The sequence below is a fragment of the Panthera uncia genome (genome assembly GCF_023721935.1).
Source record: "Panthera uncia isolate 11264 chromosome E2 unlocalized genomic scaffold, Puncia_PCG_1.0 HiC_scaffold_20, whole genome shotgun sequence".
Taxonomy (NCBI): Eukaryota; Metazoa; Chordata; class Mammalia; order Carnivora; family Felidae; genus Panthera; species Panthera uncia.
The window spans coordinates 6,619,487-6,645,631 of NW_026057589.1; the positions used below are offsets into that span (position 1 = coordinate 6,619,487).

General features: G+C 52.6%; 3 protein-coding genes across 5 annotated transcripts in view; 2 read left to right on the forward strand and 1 right to left on the reverse strand.

The window, feature by feature from the left end:
- Positions 1-2,784, forward strand: part of BEAN1 (brain expressed associated with NEDD4 1) — a 37,125-nt gene extending 34,341 nt beyond the window's left edge. The window contains exon 5 of the mRNA XM_049622575.1: positions 609-2,784. Within this exon, the coding sequence (XP_049478532.1) occupies positions 609-936 (328 nt within the window). The 3' untranslated portion in view covers positions 937-2,784. The remainder of the gene's footprint in view (positions 1-608) is intronic.
- Positions 2,785-8,927: 6,143 nt separating this feature from the next.
- LOC125916390 (spermatogenesis-associated protein 2-like protein) lies at positions 8,928-14,824 on the forward strand. The gene is made up of 2 exons (XM_049622569.1): positions 8,928-9,455; positions 10,069-14,824. The coding sequence occupies exons 1-2, from the start codon at positions 9,114-9,116 to the stop codon at positions 11,167-11,169; spliced, it is 1,443 nt and encodes a 480-aa protein (XP_049478526.1). The 5' UTR covers positions 8,928-9,113; the 3' UTR covers positions 11,170-14,824.
- Positions 14,825-16,259: 1,435 nt separating this feature from the next.
- TK2 (thymidine kinase 2) overlaps positions 16,260-26,145 on the reverse strand; it is a 33,287-nt gene continuing 23,401 nt past the window's right edge. For all 3 annotated transcript variants that reach the window (XM_049622573.1, XM_049622572.1, XM_049622574.1), the window contains 4 exons: positions 25,938-26,026; positions 25,492-25,571; positions 22,974-23,054; positions 16,260-21,799 (listed from right to left, as the gene is read on the reverse strand). In XM_049622573.1, coding sequence (XP_049478530.1) covers positions 21,701-21,799; positions 22,974-23,054; positions 25,492-25,571; positions 25,938-26,026 — 349 coding nt within the window. In that variant the 3' untranslated portion in view covers positions 16,260-21,700. The remainder of the gene's footprint in view (positions 21,800-22,973; positions 23,055-25,491; positions 25,572-25,937; positions 26,027-26,145) is intronic.

Genomic DNA, 26,145 nt, shown 5'->3' on the forward strand with positions numbered 1-26,145 from the left:
GGGGGGGGGGGGGGGGGGGGGGGGGGGGGGGGGGGGGGGGGCTTTGGATTCTCCCTGCCCCCCTTCGGCAGATCACCCACAGGTTAGTATTTGAAAAAAGAAGAGAGGTCAGGGCCTCCATCACCTCCCTACCAGGAGACCCCTCAGGCCCCAGAAGCAGCCATATAACCCCATCACCCTTTACCCCCTGGGGGGCAGTGGGTGCTTTTGTAGCCCTGCAGCTACGGGTCCGGAAGGGCCACTTTGGGGTGACTTGAGACCCAGGAGGGTCAGGCAGCCCGAGGTTGCTCCCACCAGCACTGCTCACACCGGAAGATGCTCCATCAGCAGGGGCCACGGTTGTTCTGAGCAGTCTGAGACCCAGGGTTCGGTGACAGGTCCCCCCATATCCACACAAGTTCAGGACCAGAATCCGGCCTCAGTGGTTCTGGGGTGCCTTTCCTGGGGGAGTTGAGGGTTTCATTAGAGTCGGCATGGCAGAGGCCTGGCTTGGTCCACACCAGGGCAGCTGTCCCTACTGATGGGCTCCCGGCCCTTGGGGAAAGACATCTGCACCTGCCCCTAAGGCCAGGTTCCGCAGGGCCCTGAGGGAACCTCTTCTCTTGTAGTTATGAGGAGTGTATGGGGCCAGGTGCCACCCAGCTGTACATCCCCACGGATGCACCACCACCCTACTCGCTGACCGACTCCTACCCCGTGCTGGATGGCATCATCGATGTGGGCGGTGGCCGTCACCAGCAGGCACAGAGGATCCTGGGCCAGGGTGGCCTCCGCACCGTCTCCATGGATACCCTGCCCCCTTATGAGGCTGTGTGTGGGGTCAACCCCCCATCAGGTCTGCTGCCGCTGCCAGGACCAGAACCAGGGCCAAGGAGCCCCCAGGGCTCACCCATCACAACCTGGGCCCTGGTCTCTGGCCCAGAAAGGATTCTGTGAGTGACCCAGCTAGCTAGGTCCTCCCGGTCCCTCGGGCTGAGCCACAAAGGGCGTGCACACACACACACACACACACACACACACAAGGGCATGCACACACACACATACACTGATATGCACACACAGCACTCCCACATGCACACACATATACACAGTCGTACACACACATACACACTGACACACCCATGTGCACACACACACACATCCAGATATGCACCACACATGTACAGACATGTGCATACACACAGCCCCCCCCCCCCCCTCCGCACAAAACCATCTGCTAAGGTTTCATTAAAAATGAAGCTTTCTTGACCTCCCGTCTCCTCCCCAGCCTGTTGGCCATGCCTCTGCAGACAATGCTGGGAGAAGACAGGTGGAGAAGGGACAAGAGCTTGCTCGTCCCTCTCCCTGGCCTGTTTGCCTCTGCCCTCACCTGGCAGGCTGTGCCCAAATTCTGATTCTGCCTCCAGAAACTGCTCGACCATCCCAGGTCAGCCGCTCGCCCCCTCCACCGCGGAGCAGCGTGCCCTCCTGGCTGGTGAGACAGGCTTCAGTGAGGTTCAGCTATACACTGTACCTCTCCCTCAATTCCAGGGCAGCCACAACATCACCACCCTGCCACTTATGGGGCAAGGGACACGGGTCTGGGGGCTCAGGCACAACCTGGAGGTCCTCACCACCCACCTTGCCCCCTCCCTAACCCAGCGCCCGCAGCCTGGTTGTGCTGGCGGAGTTATTTAGGAGGCCCCCACCCCAAGCGGCAGGTGATAAGCAGGGTCCTTAGTGGGCGTGTGACGATGGTGGTGGTGGGTCAGAGCTGTCCCCATGTCAGTCCAAACACTGCCCAGGGCTGAGGGTCTTCGAAGAAGAGGAAGGCGGCCTAGGCACAGCTCTGAGGCAAAGAAGTGGCCCCTTGCGAAGTGTGCGTGCCCAGATGACCATTATGACCCAAGTGTGGGCTGTCCTCCTGGGTGGCCGCTCCTGGTTGAGAATTATGAGCCGATGTGTTCTGGTCCTGCCCTCCAGGGTGTGTGCAGACGTACAAGAAAGGGGAAGCGGGCCCCCTAAATACTAGCATGCCACCACGAGAGGCCGCATCTGGGCCTCACTGCCAGGGGCTCCACAGAAGGAGATATATGGGCATGACTGCTCATAGAGTGGCCCACAAATCCCAGCAAATCCCATCCGAGACCACGCAAGTAACAGAGCTGATTTCTGAAGACCCAGCCTGCCAGAGAGGGGCAGCCGAACATCTTCACGGAATGTCCCGCCAGCATTGCCGACGGCAGGAAGTGGAGCCTGGAGCCCACCCTGCCCCCCACCCCCATCCATCCCCTACCCACATTCCAATTCCTCTATTGAAGGGCTAAGATATTTCAGTAATCCCTTTCTTGAGAAGGAGGGTATCCAGGATGGCAATCGTGAATTTTATTTTCTGTAGAAATAGGATTTCTTCTGGTGCAGAACTGAAAGAAATCCGTCCAGAGGTTCTGTGGCATCCTGGCACGCCCGACTCCCACCAGGAAAGGGACCTTGTTTACAAGCAGTTCTGTCCGCCTCTGTGGTGTACTGTTTTCTAGGCAAAAAATATCTGTCTGTTGTACTGTATAGCCTTTAAATGCACTCCAGGGATGAGACTTTTAAGAAATGCATCCTGCTTCTGCAACCCTAGAGAGTACTGGGGGGGAAAAAAAGATTAAAATCCCTCAGTACTCATCAGTGTTTGAGGGGTGGAGCTAAACAGCTTTTCTTGTTCCTGGATTAAGCGCTACATAAGCAACAATGTATCTTTTCTGTGTTCAAAATAAATATATCATATCAATAAAAATGTTGCAAGAAATAACATTCTCAAAGAGTGCATGGACGGGGGGGGGGGGTGCAGGGCAGCGGGTGGGCTCGCACCATCTGACAAAACAAACAGCAACAAACTGAAATATCTTATTTCCCCCAAGATGGGCAGCCCTGGAAGCATCACTTTCCTATTGACATGGATATTTGGCGAGTCGGTGCCTTACACGAGTTCCTTTTTTTTTCTTAACCTCACTGAAACCGGACATCCTCTCTCAGAGACTTGTCCAGCGTAAACGTCACCAAGACAGGCCACAAGTTTTGGACTTGACTCCGGGAACACCAGGGACTGCACATCTTCCTTTCACAGCGGTTGACTCTCAGCACCCTGATGGCTTCTTCAACTCCGAGAAAGGGGGTGGGAGAATTTGTAATTGGACTGAAGTGAGTTGTTTCCTTTTCCTTGAAAAGATTCTTTCCCGTGCTCTCAGCTTTGGTGGTTGGTCCCTTGGCTGACAGAGGCTGGTTCCCTTCCACTGTCATCCTGCCCTCCCACTCAGACTCAAGCGGCCTCCACCAGCATAGTCCTAGACCCCTGAACGCCCTGAAAGCGGGTCGGTCCTGAGGAAAGGCCAGGTCCTAGCCGTCCTGCATCCAGTCCAAGCCCACACTGCCACCTGCTGGCTGCCTGCTGTCAGTGCTCAAAGCAAACATGTCGGGCCCCTGGAGAGGAGCACTTCCCTTCTCCCACTTCCAAATCTACTGACCGCGGACATTAGCAGTTGGAGACAGGACTTGGTTGGGTTTTGAGCTGGTCTGCCACCTTTGCGATGTTCCATGAGGTTTAACCATTCAAGCATTCCATTTTCAGGAGTCCCTCCTGCTCGTCAGTTTCTCTCTCTGGGCACAACAGCCTGATGCCCTAAGCCCATCTCCCCGTATGCAAAATAATTATTCCTTGGTCTGAAACACCACTGTGAGTGGCTCGGGTGCCACCTCTGTGCTCTGGGGCCCTCTCCCTGGGAACGAATGTAGCGGCCCTCATGGTGATGGTGTCCAGTCCCGTGCTGACTCCAACCTGAACCACCCCACGCCAACACCCGGTTCCAACAACACACAGGATCCCCCTGGATGGGGTGGGCTTGGCATTTCCTGCCTCCCCCATCCATGACACAGCCCGTGTCCACATACAGTGCCACATGCAATGTCCTTCTGCACACTCTTACAAGGAAACTAGCCCCCTCTCTCTGCCAGGGCCTGACAGTTGGAGCCAAAGAGCACACCCCAGGCAGTGGGCTCAGCCTGGGGCTCATTAGGGCCCCAGTGAGATCGGAGGTGACAATTCTCAGGATGGCAGGAACAGGAGGGGGCAGGACCAGACCCTGGGACAGGAGGAGGGTGCAAGGGATTGATGAGGAAGGTGACCCGGGAAGCACCAAAAGCGAGGGGGCCGTGAAACAAGGAAGGGAAGGAAGCCAATTCAGGGTGTTGTGGTCACGCGGGTCCCCTTCCGAGGGGCACGAAGTGGAGAGCACACCTCACAGCCCCCTGCCAGGAAGAGGGGGTGGATTTCTCCCACTGGCTCTCAGACTCTCAAGGGTCACTGTTGGAGGCCACCCTTTGGAGAACATTAGCCCTGCCCCCCTGTGCAGCTGAGCGGACTTCTCTGGCCAGAGAAAGTCTTCAGACAGGGGGGTTGCAGCTGCTGGCAGATAAAGTCCTCTCCACTGTCAGCATGGTCTGCCACTGTGCCAGTACCTATGGACACGGTGCGTTCCAGGGTCTCGGACAGGGCGTCAACAACATCTGCCTCACGCGCGCAGCAGAAATCACCAGACGGAGGAAGGACCGTTGATACAACGTATGGCTGCCCGCAGCTGCTCCTTGGGACACCGACCGGCTCCACCTGGCCAAGCCCACCCGCACATACACACCCAGGGCTCTCTCACACCAAGTTCCTCGCGACACCCTCAGACACACGCCCACGTGGAGCATCACTCAGCTCCCACTACGCTTGCGCAGGTGGCTTTGGGGCACACACACTAGTGCCCCCACACTCAGAGCTCACACCCTCCGGGGTCCCACATGCACACTCCAAGGCCACCCACTCAATTCAGGCGTCACCGCTGGTGTCCACCTGATGACTGACCAGGTTGTGGGCCACGAACCGTGGAAGGACAGGCAGGTTCGATGCGTGAGACGGCAAATCTTCTGTCATGGGCTCTGCTCTGCTTGACCTCACGCTGAACCTCTCAGGCCAGGTGAACTCTCTCAGTCAGAGCCAATTACCGGGGTCAGGCCGGTATTTCCGGGCTGCAGCAGGCTGGGCACGCCCTTGCCCCCAGGGTCCCAGCCCAGCTGCGCCTGCTCAGCGTCTCTCCTAGGATTCCCGGGGCTCCAGGCGCCCAGGCCCAACGGTCAGGGCCCCAGCCATGCCACACTGACTCCCCACCCGCCTGACCCCTGTGGTCCTGGGGCCGCCCAGCCTTCTGCTCCTTAGCTTGTGGCTGCCTGATCCATGACCCACCACAAAACTGGCACTATTTAGATTACAGGGTAAAAGAAGACGGCTTTGGGGGAACCCTCCACCCCCCGGCAAGCTCTGAGCACCGTCACCCACCCCCGTGACTCACTGCAAGAGACAGAAACCCAATTTGAAACTTCTTAAGCAAGAAAAGATATTTACTGGCTCACAGAACTAAATTGTCTAAGTGACAATTCTGACTTCAGGCATGGCCAGATCCAGGCAGTCCAAGAATATGGGCAGGTGTATGGTCTCTCTTGGTTCTGCTGCCCACCTTCATCCTCCCACAGGAGCAGTGGCTGTGGGCACCCCAAGTCTATGTTGGCAGGCTCATGATCCAGCCTCAAGGGTTACCTTACTGCCAGGCTCCGACATCTCCCCCTCCCCCCAGCCCTTCCCTTGCTGGACTGTTCCTGCGTGTCTCAACCATCCTTGCCAGACTGGGGGCCCAGGGTCAGGATTCAAGCTGGTTCTTCTCCGGGTGGTGGGCCCCGGGTGGGGGGAGGTGGCGGTTTGTGGAGTGGACAACTAGCGAGAATATTCAGTTCAATTCTGATGGAAACAGATTCCTCCCTGTGTTTCACGGCCTTGAGGACAGTAAGTACAGCGGTCCAGACCTGGGAGCCCCAGACCAGACAGCGCCCACCCCTGTTCTCCCCGTGGCCTCTGAGCTGCTAGGCTTGGCAGGGGATTTGGGAGGCTCTGGGCAGCAGGGACAGCTCTGAGGGAAGGCTAGGTGCTAGGACCCAGGATGCTTGGCTGCCCCCTCTTCTGTCATCAGCTCACTGTGTGACCTTCGGCCAGATCCTTTCCTTCTCTGGGCCTCAGGACCAGCCCCCCAACATATCCCCAGTGCTCCCCTCACCTCCCTCTGCCCCCGGCATTGTCACCAAAGTTAGTCACCCTGGCAGGCAGAGAAAGCAGGTTCTCACTAAGCCAGTTACTCCCCGAGGGCCCAGAAAGTGTGAACACAAAGCCCACAGTTCAAGAGGCTACAGAGGCCCAGTGGGGAGGAAGCAGGCACTGGAGGAGCTGAGCTGACCCCAGCACCGAGAGCACAGGGAGGGGAATGGTTCCGGGCACCCTGCCCGGCTTCCCCCATCGTGATCTCGGTCCACCCTGGAGAGACGGTTCACAGGCACGATGGGTTCCCTGAGAACCGAGGAGCAAGATGTCCAGAAAGTGTGAAGTCGTTACATCAATAAGTAACTAACACACGGTGTGGGTGTGGTGGCGGAGATTAACTTGTGTGTACCAAGTTGTTAAACTTTGGCTATGAATAGGAAAAAAGATACAAACTGTTTTATACACACACACACACACACACACCACCACCACCACCACCTTCCTTGGCCTGGTGACTGCCTCTTCAGCACAACTCGGTGGCCTGCAACTCTGTATATCCCCCTCCCCCAAATCTGCCATTTCCATTCAGTGCTCTTACAAATCTTTGGTATCAAGGAAAAAGCATGGCCTTGGGTTTCAGATAGTTTGGGTGTGGTAAACTATGTCCTCCAAAGGTGTCCAGGCCTGAATCCCCAGAACCTGGGAATACGTTACCTTCCGTGGCAAAGACACTTTGCAGGTGTGATTAAGGACCTTGAAATGAGGCGATTATCCTGGGTCATCCAGGTGGGCCCAAGGTGATCACAAGGGTCCTCACCAGAGGGAGGCCACAGGGTCAAAGTCAGAGAAGATATGATGAACTGAAGCAGCAGGAAGAGAGAAATGAGAGATTTACACCCACTACATTCCAGAATGGAATGTAGCGGGGTCCATTTTCAAGCAGTACTCCAATTGGGAAGTGACTTCCCAACCACAGGGACAGGAATCTCCCTGGCCACTGAGCTCAGCAAAGACTGCAGGAGGCAGGGGAGCTAGAGACAGGAAGCAGAGAGCTCCCAGATGTGGTGAGCCCAGGTCTCAGGCAGGTCCAAGGCCAAGAACAAGGCAGATGCCCTTCCCGGTGACTGGAGGGCCAGGAGGCCAGCAGAGTCACAAAGCAACCTGAGGATCAAGAATGCTCGTCTGTGTAGAGAGCGTGGGTGGCTCAGTCGGTTGAGCATCCAACTGCGGCTCAGGTCATGATCTCGCACGCAGTTCATGAGTTTGAGCCCCTGTGCTGACAGCTCGGAGCCTGGAGCCTGCTTCAGATTCTGTGTCTCCTCTCTCTCTGTACCTACCCCCGCTTACATTCTGTCTCTCTCTCTCAAAAATGAATGAACATTAAAACAATTTTTTAAAGAATGCTCAGTGGTGTTACTACAAGGTCATAACACCCCCTCAGTGGGGCTCTCCAGGCTGCGAGCCACCCAAGGGCAGGGACTTTATCTCCTTTGCTTCCGAAGCCCCCAGGCTGGCAGGGACCAGGGACACGGGCTGGCTGCTCAAGGATAGCACTTCCCCCAAATAGCACAGGAGAACATGGAAAGGGACCCCGCATCTAAGAAGTTGGGAGATAGAACGCATGCCGCTCCCTCCCAGCAACTCACACCTGCTCTGTGAGAAGTCCTAAAGCCGAGAAGCCGAGGGACCGTAATTAAACCAGCAGAATCTATTTGGCCACAGGAAACTGTTACTCCCATAAGACTGATTACAAACCCCACCAAGTGCTCCTTATGGAGCACACTTTGAGAAATGCTGACCCACATGGAAGGAGTGAGTCACCGAGTGGCTGAGTGAGTGAATGATGACTTAATTAAGTATTGGGTGAATGAATGGCAGGAAGGAAGGAAGGAAGGAAGGGAGGGAAGAAAGCTGAAGGGAAGGAAGGAAGGAAAGCAGGTAGGGAGGGGGGAGGGAGGAAGCCTGGCTCTAAATATTGCTCCCTACTCCTATCTCCCCAAATTCACTTTGCCCTGCCTGGTGGTAAGAGGCTCAGACAGTGGGGGTGAATCAGGATCCTAATGGGTGCTGCCCTATTTATACCTGGGTCTGTTTTAAAGGGAAAATCCTGTTGTTTATTTAACGTGCTTCCTCCTTAGGCAAGGCTGGGGTATGATGAAAGACATTCTAGCATGATCGCGACTCCTCCAGGGCCATAAGGCATAAATGGGATCTCAGGTCTGAGAATAAGCCAGTGAACTGTAAAAAGACAAAAAAAAAAAAAAAAAAAAAAAAAGGTGGAAAAGGCAGGGTGGGAGGGAGATTGTTCCCCCAAAGCAGTCCCAGGATTTGCGTACCGATCATCTGGGAGGCAACCCTGGGAAGCACAACAGGAATCGGGAATTAAAACAAGGGTGGGAGAAGAGCCACTCATGAGGAGGTGTGCACTCATGAGCAGGTTACTGCAGGGGACAACCGGGGATGATCCCACTGGGGACCCCCTAAGAGAGTGGAGAACACACCCCAGAACTGTCCTGCCTGGGGCAAGAAGCTGGGAGTTCTATCCACCCACCCTCCTTGGCTGGTGTTAACACCCTGGGACTTGGAGTCTGTCCCACACACACCTGCAGCCCGAGAACATTCTCAAGCATGAGGGATAAGGAGCCTTAGCTGGTGGCATCCAAAGTGGGCTGGGGGTTATGGGCTGGCACGCAGTGTCGGCTGCAGAGGGGTGTAGACGGCTGTGGGCACCGCTGTCTCTGTTTCCCCATTTGTTTAGGGGGCGGGGCAAGGACAGAGCCCGATCTCAGCTCTGCTCCACTGGAAGGAGGTGGCACAGCCCCAGCAACCCTCGGGTCTGAGCCCCTCAGAGCGACAAGCAAAGGCAGAGCCGGGCTGTGTGTGGCTTTCTCTTTTGCTAGCACAACTTCCTCTTCAGCTTCCTGACTGAGCAGTGGGGCAGGACGGAGGCGGGCCAGCCTGGGCCTGGCCTAGAAAGGCCCACACAGCTCTCCTCGGCACCCAGCCCCTCGGAGCCACCATGAGCCAGCCCCAACACCCTGGGCCGGGTGAGGCTGCTCCAGAGACCCTCCTGGGTGACCTCATCAGCTACTACCAAGAGGAGGCAGGGGCCGGCCGGCTCCGGGTCTGCAGGCAAGCAGCCCTCACCCACAGGGCCCGGCGGTTCTCCGACATGGGGCCCCCCCTTCAGCTCTATCTGCCTGAACTTGTGGCCTCCAATCTGCGGGCCACTCACTCCCAGGGGGCACCCAGCCCTACCCAGCCTGTCTGCCATGAACTGGTGCAGGCACTAGAGTTCCTGGAGCTAATATCTGTCAACCTACTCCTGTTTCCCTGGAGGAAGGAAATCAGGTCCCTGAAGGTAGGCACCACCATGCCTCTGAGCAAGGGGGTCTCGGGTTGGAGACGGAGCTCTGCCTCTGGGGGAAACAGCGTGTCCATCATGCCCACTGACTTTGGTCCCATTTTATAGTTGGATAAACTGAGAGCCAAAGAGGTTAATGCAACTTACCTATGGTCACCAGCTAGTAAGTAGAAGAGATAGACCTCAAACTCAGGCAGCACACCTTCCAACCGCTAAACTCTACTGCCTCTCTAAAGACAAGGAACCAAGGAGCTCATAATAAACAGGAGAAGGAGTCTAGCTTTGGAAAGCTTTAATCTCTTCTGACTCAAGGCCAGGACTCCTGGGTTGGGAGCCAGGATATCGGAGCCTCACCCCAGCTCAATCTCTTGCTATGTGACTTGCGACAGGTCCTGTCCTGTCTCTGGGCCTCAGTGTGCCCTTCTATAAAATGGGACAGAGGATAACATGATCATGGACCAGATGTCCCTTTGGCCAAATGCCCCAGCCCAACGGCTTCTCAGGAGCCTCCAGTGCCCCCCTGGGCATCGGCCCTTGGTCCTGCCTGGCCATTCACAGCCACTTTGCTGGGCTGTGTCCCACCTCTAATAAACATCCCTGTTTGTTCCAGACATACACTGGAAACTTTGCCTACCGGGTGCAGCCTGTGCTTTCTGAACAAACACTGCACACCATTCTGGGCAGGCTGGGCTATGTGGCCACCTCTGAGGCGGAGTTTTCGCTGGTCCAGGCCATCAGCAAGGAGGACGCCAAGCAAATGGTGTTTGAAATCTTCCTGGCGAGAGTTACATGTGAGGCCATTCTGGGGACCTCGAGCAGGCAGGTCCTGGGACTGGGCAGAGAGAAACCCTACCGCAGGCGCAGCTCCAAGAGAAAGCTGGCGAAGGCCCACAACTGCCCTGAGGGGGCCCAGCCAGGCCCCCAAGAAGGGCTGGGATCTGAGAGGGCCCTGGCTGAGGGCCCTGACCATCAGAGCACTGTGCCAACGGCCCCGAGCCTGTCCGAGGTCTCAACATCCCCCCGCACCCTCCGTGCCGGCCCCCAGCTCCCCCTGGACTCCCAGCGCCATGCCAGCACACGCTCGGACAGTGAGGAGTTCTTGACCTGCTACAGTGACCTTGTTCTGCACCGGACACCCCTGTTCCGCAGGGACTTTCCCCTGCGCGGCCTGAAGGGAGACCAAGCCCAGGGCCCAGCCCCGGCTCCCAGCCCACCTGCAGGTGAAGCGCTCACCTCCTTGGGCAGCAGCGGTGAGTGGTCCCTGGTCCCCAGTGCAGCTCCTGAGAGCAGAGTGGTCACCATCCCCAGGCAGCCCCGGCTGACACCAGGCCCCCAGTTGTCAGGGAAATCCTTGGACCCAAAGCCAGAAGCACAGCCGGAGCCGGCCACCCCTGACGCAGACACTGTTCCTCCAAACACTTCCTCTGAGTTGGACGAGCTCTGTGAACACCTCTCCCACCTCCTCGGACCCCCAACTCTAGCAGACCATCCTGGGGGCCTCCCAGGCCCTGGGGTTGAGGACACTAGACAATCAGAACCTCTCACGGGGCCAGAGCCAGCCGCTGAGGCCGGTGGCCCAGACAGTAGGATCACCCAACTCTGGAGGCCTACTCAGAACCCCCTCATGTATGAGGGCCCCCGACACTATGTTCCCCCAGGGGAGCTGGAGGGGCCAGTTCTGACCCAAGAACACCACCCAGGCAATAGCTAAAAAATGTCACCCCTGGATAATACAGGGACAGAGACCCAGACTGCTCTTCCACCAGGGAAGCGACCCCTTGGAGAGGTGGCAGATCTGGAACCCACAGCTTGTCAGGGGTAGGGATCAATCTGCTAAGCAATCCATCTGGTCTCAAGTCCCACCTACTGACTGTGTGACTTTGGGCCACTCGCTCCGGCTCTCTGAGCCTTGTTTCCTCCCCTGTGTGGTCGGACCTGCTCACAGAAGGCTGGGAAGTGTCCGTGAGGTGAGGTGAGGTGGGCACAGTGCCCCTCGGTGCTTCCCTTGGCGGGGGGTGCTTCCGGTCCCTTCCCATCCCCACTAAGTGTGTGACCCTGGGCATCTCTGAGGGGCAGTTTCCTCCAGCATCCTCAAGGGAACTGTCACAGGACAGGTGAAGAAAGCTGTGTAGATAACTACACCCTTAATGCGCTTAGACTACTCTGTCAGCCTCCCTGCTCTGTCTGCTAACTTCTGGTTAATAGAGAGGAAAACCATTCCCGGGAGCGCAGGATCACACGCGGGCTCTGCATCCATGGGTTGGGGGCTCCACTCATCTGGGCTGCGTCACCCCCTCCCCCAGCCATCTCTTGCCCCCACACGTGCACACGCACCTCACAAGTGGGCACATCCAGAGGTGCTGCTCTTCCCACAGTATTCCCACCCGCTCGCTCCAAGCAAATGACCCCATCTCTTTGTGAGCTAAAGCCAGAGAGGATCCTGTCTGAACCAAGTCCTGTGACTTTCTTGCTCAATTCTCCCCAGGGGCTCCCAAGGCCACACCAAGCCCCACAGGCCCCTCACTATCCTTTTGATCTCATTTCCTGCCTCTCTCCCCCCAGCCTACTGCAGACAAGACAAACTGGCCTCTTACAGGTTCTCAAACAAGCTAAGCCCACCCCTACCTCCCAGCCTCTGTGCAAACTGTTCCCTTTCCCCACTCACATCCCGTCTCTATCTTTCCTGTCATTCACAACTCACCTTAAATGTCACCTCCTGGAGAGGCCTTCCATGGCCACCCATCTATCACATCAACTTAGTTTTCTGCACAGACATTTTAAATGTACTTATTCATTTTCCATCCCCACCCCCGCCCTCCTAGAATATAAGCTCTTGGAGAAACTTCATCTTGTCTCATTCACCTCTGTTTCCAGGGATCCATCAAATGAGTAGAAAACTTAGAAAATACAGATGGACATAAAAACAAAAGCAGCAGTTACCATAATATCCACCACTGGGAGACACCCAATGTTAGGATGTTAACGCAATTCCTTCTGGTCTTTTTTTTCTAAATTTGGGATTGTAGTATTTACAGTGTTGTGTTCTGCTTTTCTTTACCACGAAGGGAGTTATTGTAATTAATTTTAGATTTAAAGAAAAGTTGTGAAATAAGGCAAGGAATTCCTTTGGAACCCTCACCTTGTGTCCCCTGAAAACGACATCTTATATAACTAGAGTATGATGATCAAGAACAGGCAATTAACACGAAGACAGTATGATTAACTAAACTACAAACCTTTTTTAAATGTGACCAGTTTTCCCATGACTACCCTTTCTCCATTCCAGGATCCTTTCCAGGACCCCATAGGGCATTTGTCCTTTTTCCTTCATCCCTGCCGATCTCTGCCCCAGTCTGTTACAGTTCCTTAGCCTTAGTTTTGTCTTTCCTCATCTTGATGCTTTTGGTCAAAACTTAATACTGATTTTGTTGAATGTCCCTCAGTTTGACTTTGTCTGTTTTTTTCTTTTATAGTTGAAGTGAGGTTATGCATTTTTGGCAAGAATACTATTAAAAATGATGCTGTGTCCTCGGTGCATCTTACCAAAGGGTTCATCTTATTACTGGTGATACTAATGTGCTGCATCCCTGGAATAAACCGCTTGTCCTAGGAGCCCTGGTGCCTCTTACTGGAGAATGATGTTTAGACACCAAGACCCGGGTGCCAGGTGTGCTGTTACTGGGTGTCATTGCTTCCAAGCCCACTCGGGGGGCAGTCAGGAAACATATGGATGTGTACTAACCCAGGCATATACATATGTGAGTTTATTTCCAAATCTATATAGAATTTTAAAACCATGAGTGTTTATGGATTCCTCTGATTTTAAGCCAATGGCACAGGGTTGCTTCTACCTCACCCCTTTTACTTATAAGTTCTTTCTGTAGAAGAGAATGAAACCTGGCTCTCTTAATCTACGGTCTACTTGTTTGTTCAGGTCCAATACTATAGTTTTAGAATTGCTGACCACACCTCCGTGAGAAACACTTTTAAAACTCTATCATAGCATTTATGAAGACTAATTTTCACCTTCACTCTCACCGTATCAAGGTACTGTTTTCCACAGTTACTCAGGCGACTTCCTTACTTCCCCACCCCTCTGGTGTGGTCATTTTTCACTTGTGATGCTCTTAGGGTCAGCTGTGTCTGTATTCCGTTTTCCATTCCCCCTACATCCTAGTTGATCCTGTTGGTTTATTTCGGGGGTAATGGGACACTTTTCTATGGTTCTAAGAGTCAGTTATACAAAAAGACACATTCACACAAGTGTCATTCCCTTCTCCTCCCTGCAACCACACCTCATCCTTCCCTCTCTACAGCCTCTGCCCACCAACCTATTTAGTTTCTGGATCATCCTTCATTTCCTTTGCATCTGTGTATTTTTTTAAAGTTTTTATTTATTTTTGAGAGAGAGACAGAGCACCAGCAGAGGACAGGCAGAGAGAGAGGGAGACACAGAATCCGAAGCAGGCTCCAGGCTCTGAGCTGTCAGCAAAAAGCCCAACGTGGAACTCGAACTCACAAACAGTGAGACGTGACCTGAGCCAGAGTCAGATGCCTAACCGACTGAGCCACCCAGGCGCCCCTGCATCTGTGTATTTTCTTGGGTCTCTTCTTATACAAAGGGTAGTGTACCAGAGATACTCATTTGGACGTTGTTTTTCACTCAAGATTGCTTTATGTCCTGGAAATCATAACTGTTCAGAAAGAGCTTCTTCATTCTTTTTTCCACTCCACCGTGTGGCTGTGCCATAGTTTATTTGACACTCTGTTACGTACAGGTCTTTAGGCTGTTTCCAGTTATTTTGCAGTTAAAACCAATGCTGCAATAAATAACCTTGTGCATAGATATTTTTATATTGTAGAAAGTACATATTCGATACCACAAGCGGGATCCCTGGGTCGCAGTGTAAGTGCATACGTACTTTGTCGGATGTTGTCAAACTTCTCTCCAAAAGGGTTGTACAAAGTTACACTCCCACCAGCGATGTACGTGAGTACTTGTTCCCCACAGCCTCACCAGAAGAATGTGGTTTGTTTCCCCCCACACACCCCTGTCTGGTAGGTGAGTCAGTGTTCTTTCAGTCCGTCTGGGCTTTTATAACAAAATACTACACACCAGTGGCTTATACACAACAGAAATTTATTTCTCACAGTTCTGGAGGCTACAAGTCCAACATCATGGTGCCAGTATGGTGGTGTTCTGGCGAAGGTCCTCTGCCGGGCTGCAGACTGCAGACTGCTGACTTCTTGCTGTGTCCCCACACGGTGGAAGAGGCACGGGAGCTCTGTGGGGTTCTTTTACAACAGCACCGAATCTCTTCATGAGGTTCCATTCTCACGCCTAATCTCTTCCTCTTGAAGGTCCCCTCCTAATACCATGGCCTTAGGCATTAAGTTTTCAACATATGAATGGGGGGTGGGAGGACTACAAATATTCAGATCATAGCATCTGCTTTTCTCTGAATGAATGTGAGTGTTTTTCACATGTTTAAGGGCCATTTTTATATCTTTTTTTGTAAATTGTCTTTCACATCTTTTCCTCGGTTTTCTATTTGGTTTTTGGTCCTTTGTCCTTCAATTTTAAAGAATTCTTCATGGATATTTAGGAATATTAGCCCTTTGTTACATATGTTGCATTTTTCTCCCAGTTTGTTAACTGTCTTTTGATTTTGTTCAAAGTTTTAAAATTTTTACTTAGCCAGAATGATTAACATTTGGTTGCCCCTGGATTTTGAATCATCATTAGGAAGCTTTCCCCTACATCAAGGTTTTAGAGACGAATTCATCCACGTTTTCTTCTGGTACTTGAATGGTTCCAATTTCTACATTTAGATCCCTAACCCCTTGGGAGTTTATATGGCATTAAAATACGGATCTTTTATCTTTTTCCAAATGGTGACCTTAGCCACCATTTTTGTTAAAAAGTCCATCTTTACCCCAATGATTTGAGATGGCATCTTTATCATGTAAATTTCTATATGTATTTACGTCTATTTCTGGGCTATTTTATTTCACTCTTCTACTTATCTATTCATGCATCAGTTCCACACTGTTTTAATGATACAGGTTTTACAGTATGTTTTACTGTCTAGTAAGGCTAGTTCTCCATCACAGTTTTTCTTTTTCCAGTGGTTTCCTGGTTATTCCTTAATGTTTGTGTTTCTATATAAAATTTAGAATAATGTGTATAATTCCATAAAATAGACTGTGGTGTTTCTACTGAGATTGTATTAAATTTGTAATTTAATTTAAGGGAGAACAGACATCTTTACGTTGAGTCCCCCTATCCAAGAATGGGATGCCTTCACATTTGTTCGTCTTATTTGGTGTCTTTGAGGAGTGCTTTAGCATATTTCTTGTATGTTTTTGTATGTATCTTGTTAAATTTATTCCAAAGTATTTAATGTTCTTTGTTACCACTGTAAATGGGATTTTCACTACCGTTATAACCTGTTTATCATTTGCAAATGCTAGTGTTGTATCCTGCTACTTCAGTAAAATTCTATAGTTGGTGTTGGTTTTATCACTGAGTCTTTGGTGTTAATTCTCTACCCCAACAGAAGGGAGTGCTGAGGCTGCAGGTGCCTTCCTGCCTTAGTGTGGGTTTTCTCAGGGATTATTTCAGGATGGGGGGTAGCTATGAGGAGCTAAACTACATGCTTCATGAGTGGAGGGAGGTGTCTGTCCTGGCCACCAGTGTGCACCTGTCAGCCAGCACAGGGCCTGGCATACGGCTGATGCAGGGCAAGTGCTGTCAAAAGACAGGGAGAGAATCGAGGCCTGCTGACAGACTGCCTGGGGACAGACTGCAAAGATGCTGAAATAATATTTGCCCCATAGCCCTGATAAACATTCCCCCCTCCAGGAAGGTACAAGAGTGTCTGGTCTCCTCTCCAGCCAACTACAGAGACGTGGAAAGGGTTTGAAGGAGCAAGAACACCTGGGGTCTGGCACCGCTCCAGACCCTCTGTGTGTATCACTCATTTAACTCACCCCTTTGTAGTCTGTGCAGCCTCTCTCCTTTTGAGGGAGAAAACAGAATCCCAGTGTCCAAAGGAGGAAGAAACAGAACCAGAGAAGCAAGGTGACCTGCCCCAGGTCTTGCAGCCAATAACCGGGGAAACTGGGATCCCAGCCCATATTCTGACCCCAAAGCCCAAGTCCCATCCACAAAGCCAAGTGGATCCCAAAAGGTAAGATTCACTGAACACTTAACTGGTCACTGTTCATTTTCCTGGGCATTTCCTAAGATGAGCCTGGAGTTGCCAACATCTACCCATCCCTGGCTACAAATAAACCTGCTCTGTGCCTTAGGGAAAGGGTGAGTGAGAGGTCACCTGAGCCCATGGGGAAAGAGGTCTGCCGGCAAATAAGCAAGAAAACCACTCGTTTATTGTGTAAGGAACTCCAGGGCCTTGCTGGTGCAAGAAGCAGTGTCATTTCTCACGGCCTGAGGAGCAGTTATGTCTCTCCCAGCTCTCCCTCTCAGGCCTTAGGATGCCAGGTGCAGACCCAGAGTCCCCACGAGAAACAGGAGCATTTATAAAAAGAAAAGAAAGGCCAGTTGGTTGCCCCATACTCTGCTATTCTAGAAAGGTCATGAGGCACTTTACAGAGGTAAAGTCCCGAAGGTCAGCCTCAACCAGGCCTGTGACCTGAACAGATACATCAAGGTGGTCCCAATTAATTGGTGAGAGCGTGTGCCCATGCCGCTCTGACGGAAAGTGCCAGTCACTGCAGCTGCTGCCATTACTCGGCCAACGAACTGCATTCCAGTCAGTTTTCCAGGAAACATCAGGTGAACTAACATTTATGGGACACTTACTGCCTACCAGGCCCTGGTCCAGACCCTTTCCATATGCCAGGTCAGTTATCCTCACAGCCCTGAGAAATGAGCAATGCTCCCATTTGATAGATATGATAACCAACACTCACAACACATTCAACCACCACCAAGATGCCAAGTTTTCTTGGAACTCTGGGATGTCCAGTCCTAGAAACTTTAAACCCAGGGAGTTCCCTGGACTCATCATCCCCGGGAATGGTGTTAGAAAACAGTCTCAGGCCCACCCCAGAACTGGATTCCACTCAATTGGAAACTCTGTGGGTGGACCTGGTAATCCATGTCTTAACATGCCCTCTGGGGATTCAGATGTACTGAACCTGGAGAACCAAGAGCTAGAGATTCCCAAAGGGCACAAAAGCCAAGAGTCATCAGCAGCTGCAGACTCCCTAAAACAGTGCTTTTCCCAATGTGTGTTCCGAGGAACCCTGGCACTTCTGGAGATTGTTAATGGATATCCCCCAAATGAGGGGTTCTACTGTCAATGAGTCTGAGAGTCCCTGGCTTACATAAGGGTGAAAAGGTGTTTTTCTCACAGGACTGCTTGAGTTTATCTAAACTAATGTATCTTGCGCATCTTAGAGAAAATACCCAGGTGGTGCTTCCCAAATTTCCTGGACTACGGAACCCTCTTTTCTCAGAACACCTGTTACTCTCTCCTACAACACCTGTGTTCCACGGATCCCAGCCTTGAAGACCAACAAGCCAAGAAATGCAGAAATTCGGGAAGAGAGCAGCAAAAGTGGATACCCACTCTGGATTCCGCAAGACTAGCTCTCTCTTAGCTTCTGTTTAATGACAGCCTTTGGCAAGCTCACTATCTTATGTAAACTAAAGGAACACAGAGTTCACTCCGCCTTCTTAGAGGAGCTGCGGGGTTGGAGTTATTAGGAAAAGAAAGCCCTGTGCCAGTGACCCTGGGGCCCTGGGTGAGTAATCCACCACCAAAGCCCAGAGGCACCAGGCGGGGTATTATTATTATTAGATTTCCAACAATGGAGGGCTGACATTTCCAAAAGCTCGTCAATTACTTTAATAACTGTAATTTTTCTGGGTGGAGAGGCCACAGGGATAAGTATTACTCATTCCACAGATATGTGAGCATTTGATGTGAGCGCCCCCATCCGGCCCCAGGGCTCTAGGAAAACAAGATGGCACAGATTCAACAGCACCCAGGGGGTGGGTAGGTTCTGGAAACGCCTTCTACCTTTTCTCAGAGTTGTACACACTTCAATCCTTCCCCAGGTCTGATGGTTGGGGGTCTGGGGGAGTCCCGGCTAAAGGTCTCCAACTGATACATCTCACAGGCAGGGACGGGTACACTTATCTAGGTAAGCAGCTCAGGTGGAAATGAAAGAGGACATTCTTTCCCAGGAACCACGGTTTAGGGAGGGCCTCCTGAGAGCCAAGCTGTGGGAGTGCATTATACTGGTGGCCTCTGCCCTTCCCGGGCTACACCCAGCGCAGGAGATGGGTCCAGCTGAGGACACTGTGGTCCCTGGCAGTGAGGGTGAGGTGATGTGAGGGCACAAAGGAGGGAGAGAGGGTGCCACAGCACTGACACCACATCTGTGGCCCAGCCTGTGGGTCCTGACTTCCTTCCTGTCTTTCCCCCACCTCTAAGGCCTCTAGAAAAATCCTGTTAGAACCTTCTGGCTTATCTTAGTTGTGCCTTGCAAAGGTCCTCACCCACATGAGAATTAAAGTATGAATGGGGGACAGACAATATGTCCTGATGCCTTCATTAGCCAGCGTAGGAACTCTGGCACCATCTTGGACAGGGAAGTCCCTGGAGGAAGGAAGCCACAAAGCAGGAAGTTGAGCTGGGAACAGAAAGCCAGAGAGAGCCCGGGATCCCATGGCCTCAGAGCCACCGTACCAGTCCTGGATCACCCACCTCTGCCCTTTTACGTGCAACAGAAATACACTTCTATCTCATTTTTTTTTTAATCACCAGGTACATGAACTATTTCTGAATGATTCTAATCATGCATTTTGCATATAAAATTAAAAATATGAAGTATAGATCAGAATTATTTCACTAAACATGCTGAGTACAAGAAGATGTATATGCTATTAAACATTTTTTTTTTTTAATTACCAAGGGTCAAAGCCGCTGAGGTGGCTCTGGGGTATACTCATGCAATGCTCTACAGAACCCCACCTCAGGGTAAGAATGGGGCAACACCAATAAATCTGGAACATCACTGCCCTGGCTTGCCCTGTCAGCAATTCAAGGAGCCAGCCCCTGCCATGCCCCTCCGAGCCATTCCTGGGAGTCCCTGAGGAGTGCCTCCCTCAGCTCTAAAAACTAGGTGTCGTGCCTACCGTGTGCCATCTGCCCTTTTCCTGCCCTGCTCCATGACTCCTGATGTCACCAGCCCTGCCTGCCACATGGGGAAGGCAAGCCTCATATGTGCAAGCTGAGCACCAGCCATTTTGTGTGACATACGTGGGCTGGGAGATTTTTGCCACCTGCACTGGCCGCTGCAGGTACACAGCATCCTGTCCGTGGTGCCAGAGCAAGAGGATGGCGAGCTTTTTTGGACCCAAACCTCCTATGTTAGGAAAGATGGGGTTTAGAAAATGAAACCACATTATCCTACTGGCAAAAGGATGCTGCAGGGAGCTAAAATCACTGGCCTAGGAAGCACTCCAAAATTAACCTCAGGTTTTCAGTGAAGAATTTATTGGCTACTACAGAGCAAGATTTTATTTATTTTTTAAAATTACATTTCCCCCAAAACAGATGCTCAAATTAAGCTGTGGGGAAAACGCTGGACCGTTCATCTACAAATTCCCAGAGACTTCCCTGGCCCGTCAAGATCCCCGGTAGCACAGGCTCTCGCCTCCCCTGGGCATCCAGTCAATCACTGACATTTGGGCTGAGAGGCTCATCCCCACGGGGCTGCCCCTCATCCTGCCCGCGTAGCCCAAGATTTGGTCCAGGAGTCACAGTCTTGCCCCCTTAGTGCTCCCTCTGGAACTGGACCACCAGAGCACCTGTAACCCACGCAGAGTCAGACAGCTGCACGCACAGGTGCCACACTCCCGCAGAGGCCGTGGCGAGGCCTTCCAACCTGCGTTTACACCAACCGCTGCTCAGGAGAGCTGAGGCCTGCTTCCCCAAAGCTCACAACTGGCCCTTCTCTGTGTCGACAACAGTCTTCTGATCTCCACCCACCTCCGAAATATCAGGAGTACCAGTGCTCCAAGAGCCTTTGCTTGCGAGCCCTGACCTTCTTGTCCAGACTGTCTCCTAAGAGAATGTTATTTTTCTCTACTTCCCACTGGACTCAAGGGGCAGCTATGGCTGTGATGTATTGTTACAGCTGAGAGAAGCTAAGATATATTCTGAACCAATAAAGATGAGTTCATGCTCTATGATCCAAGGTGTCCCCTTCATGGAAAAACATTTCAAAAAGACTTAAGGCCACTCAGGCCTCTCCCACAGCCCACAGACTCTCAGTAATTCCAAGGGCAAAGCTCCTCACATAGGCCATCACAAGGTAAGAGAGCTTCAGAAGCCAGGGCGCTGGTGCCCCTTGCCCCAGCTTGGCACCGGGCAAACCACCCAGGCACCAAAAGCCATGTCCCTGACATGGAACTGGCAGCAGCTCAGGCAGGCCTTTGTCACCAAGGACACCAAGCACCGTGCAGAAGTCAAAGCACGATTCTCTCCAGGACACGGAAGTCCAGATGATGAGGTGGGAAATGCCGCAGCAGCCTCATGCTGGGAAAGCACCGGACGCTGGGCTCAAGCCAAACCCAGCACAATTTTGTGAAGGTCCAGGAATGCTGACTGTCCTCGAGAACTGCTCACATAATGAGAAAATGAGGATGCTGGCTCCACGCACTGCTGGCTCTCCCCACACAGACGTGAGATCTCCAGCAAGGGAAGACAGGCTCTCAGGATGACAGGCAGAGAACGTTTCAGAGTCGCCGAAAGTCTGAACTGTGCCAACTCCATCGTCACTGGCTGTGTGACCCTGGGGAGTCCCTTGGCCTCGCTGAGCTTCAACTTCCTCCCTGGGATGTAAGGGCGACTACCCCACCCTCCTGCGTGGCAGGGAAGGGTTAGGGACTCCAAACCCAGCATGAGGTCAGGAGGCTCTTCCCTCAATCAGAGGGACCCAGCAGTGGGAAACCACCAGGAGAGGCACTGGGGGAATGAATGCAAGGCTACGACCACCAAAGGGCATGACAAACCCACTGGTCCCATTTGTCATTTACCGGCAAGGACCAGAGACCCAGGATGAAGACACTGGCAAAGAGGAAGAGACCATCAGGAAAACAATGTGGCCAAATATAAAGCCCTCCCGGAAGTTGATTTTCCCAAATTGCTCCTAACAGCTAACTTGGCAGCAGTGGGCATTTTTCTGGCATGATCTTTCCTGTCCTATGAGCCATGTTTCTGATTCTCTGGAGTTAGTATGCGGTCCCGGTTTTGTTCAAAGAGTTCTAACATTTTCTTCCTGTCGTGGTCAGCCTCAATCACCTGGAAATTAAACACATGGATCACCGGGCTGCACTTGACCTCAACATCCTCCTCCCTTCACGATGAAGAGGGGGAGAGGTAGAGACAGGCAGGATGAAGCGGGAGAGGCAGAGAAGCCCAAGGTCACAGGCAGAGAAAATGGAAGCATAAAAGCAAAACAGCACCCGGTTCTAGGTCAATTCATATTCTCAACTGTGTTTTCACTTAAGCATCCACTACAGCTGTCCCTGTGGCCAGCCCACGAATGATGGGTTTTTTTTTTTCCCCATCATGTTATATTATCCAATCATGAGGGGGAAAAAATAGATTTTACTTCTTCAAAACTCCAGCACAGTAATATCTCACTTTTCGGCAACCTCATGGCCCGCGAGCACCATGAGTAGAAGTATTTGAGAAGCCCAAACAGATGTCCCTCAGGCCATGCACCAAAGTCTGTGTGCGGCCCTCCCTTGCATCCCACGCTGTGCACGCACTCCTGACAGTCTTAGCACCCATCTGCCTGCCTCAAGAAATTCAGCAGCAGCAAATCGGAAAACGAGGGGACAGGGAAGCAGGGAAACACGGATGGGGCGGAAACGGCGACACAGTTAGAAGTGGCGTGTGTCAGCAGGAGAAAAGGGGGCGGCTATACAAAGCCAACGCGGGAGCTCAAACACGTGAGTGGTGTGGGGCAAACAGTCCTACACACCTCAGCACCTCCTAAGGGCATCGCTGGGTAACAGCCCAGGACAGCAAGTGGTGCTCCTCCAGACGCCCTGGGTCACCAAGAAAGGGGGCAGTGAGGCTCTGCGCCTGCTATCCACTGAAGAAGGGACGGCTGCATCGCAAAGACCACCAGCTCGAGTGCTTAAAGCCAAAACGCACGTCTAGAGGCTTCAGCCATGGGGGACACTCCTTTCCTGGTGAGGCTGGATAAGTGAGATGCTACTGTGGCCACCGGTGTAATGACACTGGGACAGGTCACCTTCTCTCAGGACTGTCAGCAACTAACTCTGAGACTCAGTCCAGAATGGGGACCGGGCCAGAGAAAGAGCCCTTTCCACCCTCCCTGCTTCCTCCTTCTCGATCCTCCAGCTATGAAGGAAGTCGGGCTTCCCCGGACTACAGAGTGGCTGACATTCCCTGGGTCACTCCTCCTTCTAGAAAAGTCTCCTGCCCTGCCAGGGGAACTTACCAGAACAGGGGCTGCCACAGGGAAAAGGCCTCCTTTGAAGAGCCACTCCTCATAGAGGCGGTGAAGAGCATCCAAGTATTCCTGCCAGGAAACACACACACGCAGACACACACAGACACAGGCTGTCAGGAGCAGGGAGGGGGACAAACCTCTCCACCAAGGGTCTTAGGCAGGGGGGTGAATGTTGATGACCACAGGGCAGTGGCTTGGACAAAGGAGCCTACAACCGCTGACCTGGTCCAGGCGGACAGCAGTAAATGCAGCGGCTCCCTCTGCCAGCCAGCTCGGGCAGGGCAACAGTCAGAGGCTTCACTAGGGCCGTGGGCTCCACCCCTCCCTGCTCCACTGGTGCCTTACGCACACCCTCCCACCTCGCTTCTCACACTTCCTGCCACTTCTCCAGCAGCAGGGCCATCAGCTCCTTCATGGTGGAGCCCACAGCTGCCCCGCAGCTGGACAGCCCAGCCCTGGGCAGCCTCTGACCCCTCCCCTCTGACCTTCCCTCCAAGAGGACAATGACCCTCACTGGCCTAGGGAATCCCATTCCTGCTGCTCCTACTCCCTAGATGACTTACAATCTGTGGATCCTCTAGACCATGAAGATCAATTTCATTTAAAAATTTTTTAATGTTTATTTATTTTTGACAGAGAGAGAGAGACACAGAGCATGAGCAGGGGAGGGGCAGAGAGAGAAGGAGACACAGAATCTGAAGCAGGCTCCAGGCTCTGAGCTGTCAGCACAGAGCCCGACACAGGGCTCGAACTCACAGACTGCAAGATCATGACCTAAGCCCAAGTCGGACGCTCAACTGACTGAGCCACCCAGGTGCCCCATGAAGACCAACTTCAGAAAGCCCCACGAGGTGGAACCCAAGGGAAAAGAGGCCCGGACATGCCCCTAAGCCATTAGTGCCTCTGCACAGGCAGGACTGGACAGCACACACTTCCACACGCACAGGCCAAGGTGCTTTGGCTGCCCGTGACCACCTCCCCAAGCAGCAATTTACTGCTAGCCCGGAAGTTCTTACAGAAACCGCACTGACAGCTTTTCATCCACCACTGAGTTCTCCCTTGGCAACAACAGGTTTGTCCTATAGGCCACGTCAGAAATGTTAGGATAATGGCTTGGCTAATGGCTTAGAGGGACTCCAGACTTGTCATTTCTTCAGAACATCTGTGTCACTGCACAGAGTGGCCATGCCCTACCTTGGCATGGCCCAGCCCCACTCCACTGCACCCTTCACTCCTGTCTCTGGATTTCAAAGGAGCTGCCTAGAGAGAGGCCCATGCCTTCACGGCTGGAATCAACCTTTCTGGTGCCCAAGGAAAACAAGGCTAGGCAGGCCTCAGGAGCAGGACAGGTCTTCCAGGGCCCCAAGTCCAGCCCATCCTGAGCTCAGACCCCCATGACACCCCAGTAAATGCCTGCCAGCCTCTGTCTGTGTACCGCCAGAGGCATTCGTGTAGGGCATTCAGTTCAGTACTAACTGAGCAACTCCTAGGTGCCAAGTCCTGGGAAACATGCTGGGGATGCAAAGGGAATAAGATCTAATCTTTAAAAGCTCACATTTTGATGATAGATGGGGAACAAACATACAGACAAATAGTTTCAGTATGCTTGTCCTTAGGGCTGTGATCATAATACACCCAGAGGCTAGAGGAGCACAATGGAGGGAAGGTCAGGGAAGGCCTCCTGGAGAAAGTGACATCTGAGCTGAACTTGGAAGGCAAAAGAAACCACCATACAAAGGCACATTTATGTAACTACATGGTGAGTGTGTGTGTGTGTGTGTGTGTGTGTGTGTGTGTAGCCACAACTAGTCTCTATGGCCAGAGCATGAAAAGCAGGAAGTGGAGGGAAATAACACCAATCGGGCAGTGGGGACTTCAGCCTAGACAGCGGCAAGGCACTGAGGGCTTATGGCTGGGAAACTGCATGAATGGCATTCTATACTGGACACATCACCCAAGCAGCAATGTGGAGACCAGATTTTGGAGGGAATGTGCGTAGTGAAGGACCAGGACAAGGAGGGCAGTCCAATGGCTACAACAGTCCTGACTACAGTCCATGTAGCCCTGAGCCAGGACCCAGAAGGGCAAGATGCTGGGCAAGTCGTAGAGAAGGCCACCGCCGAGCCCAGCACTGCACTAAGCACTGGGGATGCAGTGCAGGTGGGAGGGCACGTTCTAGCGAGGAACCAGAGCTGGGCGCAGAGGCAGGTCACCTTCAGGAGGTAGTCAGGACGAGCCCTGGGGGCACCTGGACAGGGAGTGGAGAAGGGACGCCTCTGAGCACAGAGGGCGCCAAGCAATGAGTCCTGAGCCACAGGAAGTGAGGTCGGTCTGGACTCTGCACAGGGTCTCCAGCCACAGAGGAAGTCAGAGTTTACCCTCTTGCATGCTCAGTTCCCGTTTCTTCCTCTGTGACAACAGCACAGTGACCTCACAGAGGGAAGGGCCAGGCTGCAATGGACATGGTTTCCCGGTCATTTTGAAGCAGGTTAAAGAGGGCTCTTACCAGGGAAATGACTGTCTCCTCCTCCCTGCATCTCATCTGTAACCTCTGATAACAGGTCTCAGGGGTGGTCCGGAGATAAACTGAAATTTAAAAAAAATCATACATGGTTCTAATTACTCTGGTTCATGGCTTGGAAGTCAAAGCCGAGGGGAGGGGGAAGGAAGGTGTGTGGGCAAGACGTGTAGAGAAACATCCGCCAGCAGCTCTGAGCAGAAGACACAGACCACAGCCAGCTCACAGCCCAACCGCTCACCAGCTGTGTGGCCTGACAGGCATCTTGACCCTCATCCCAACTTTAATTTTCCTTCCATGTCACCAGCCCCACAGGGTTGTTGTGAGGGTGAATGAGCTTCCATGCATACACAAAGCTTAGCACAGGGTCTGGCACAGTGGGTCCAGCCAAGCGCGTCCTCACTGGGGGAGGAAGGTCGGGAGGGGCCTCTCACCTATCAAATCAATGGACACGTCGATGTTCCTCACAATCCAATCAAACCATTCTGCCAGAATCACATAGTCCACTTCAGGCATCTTCCCACTATAATGAGAGTTATTAAGGTTTTATTCATCAGAAGGACCTGTGGATGGCTTCCGTATAAAGGGCATGACCCAGGGCACAATGGTATAGCGCGATCCATGTGACACTGGGCCCGAAAC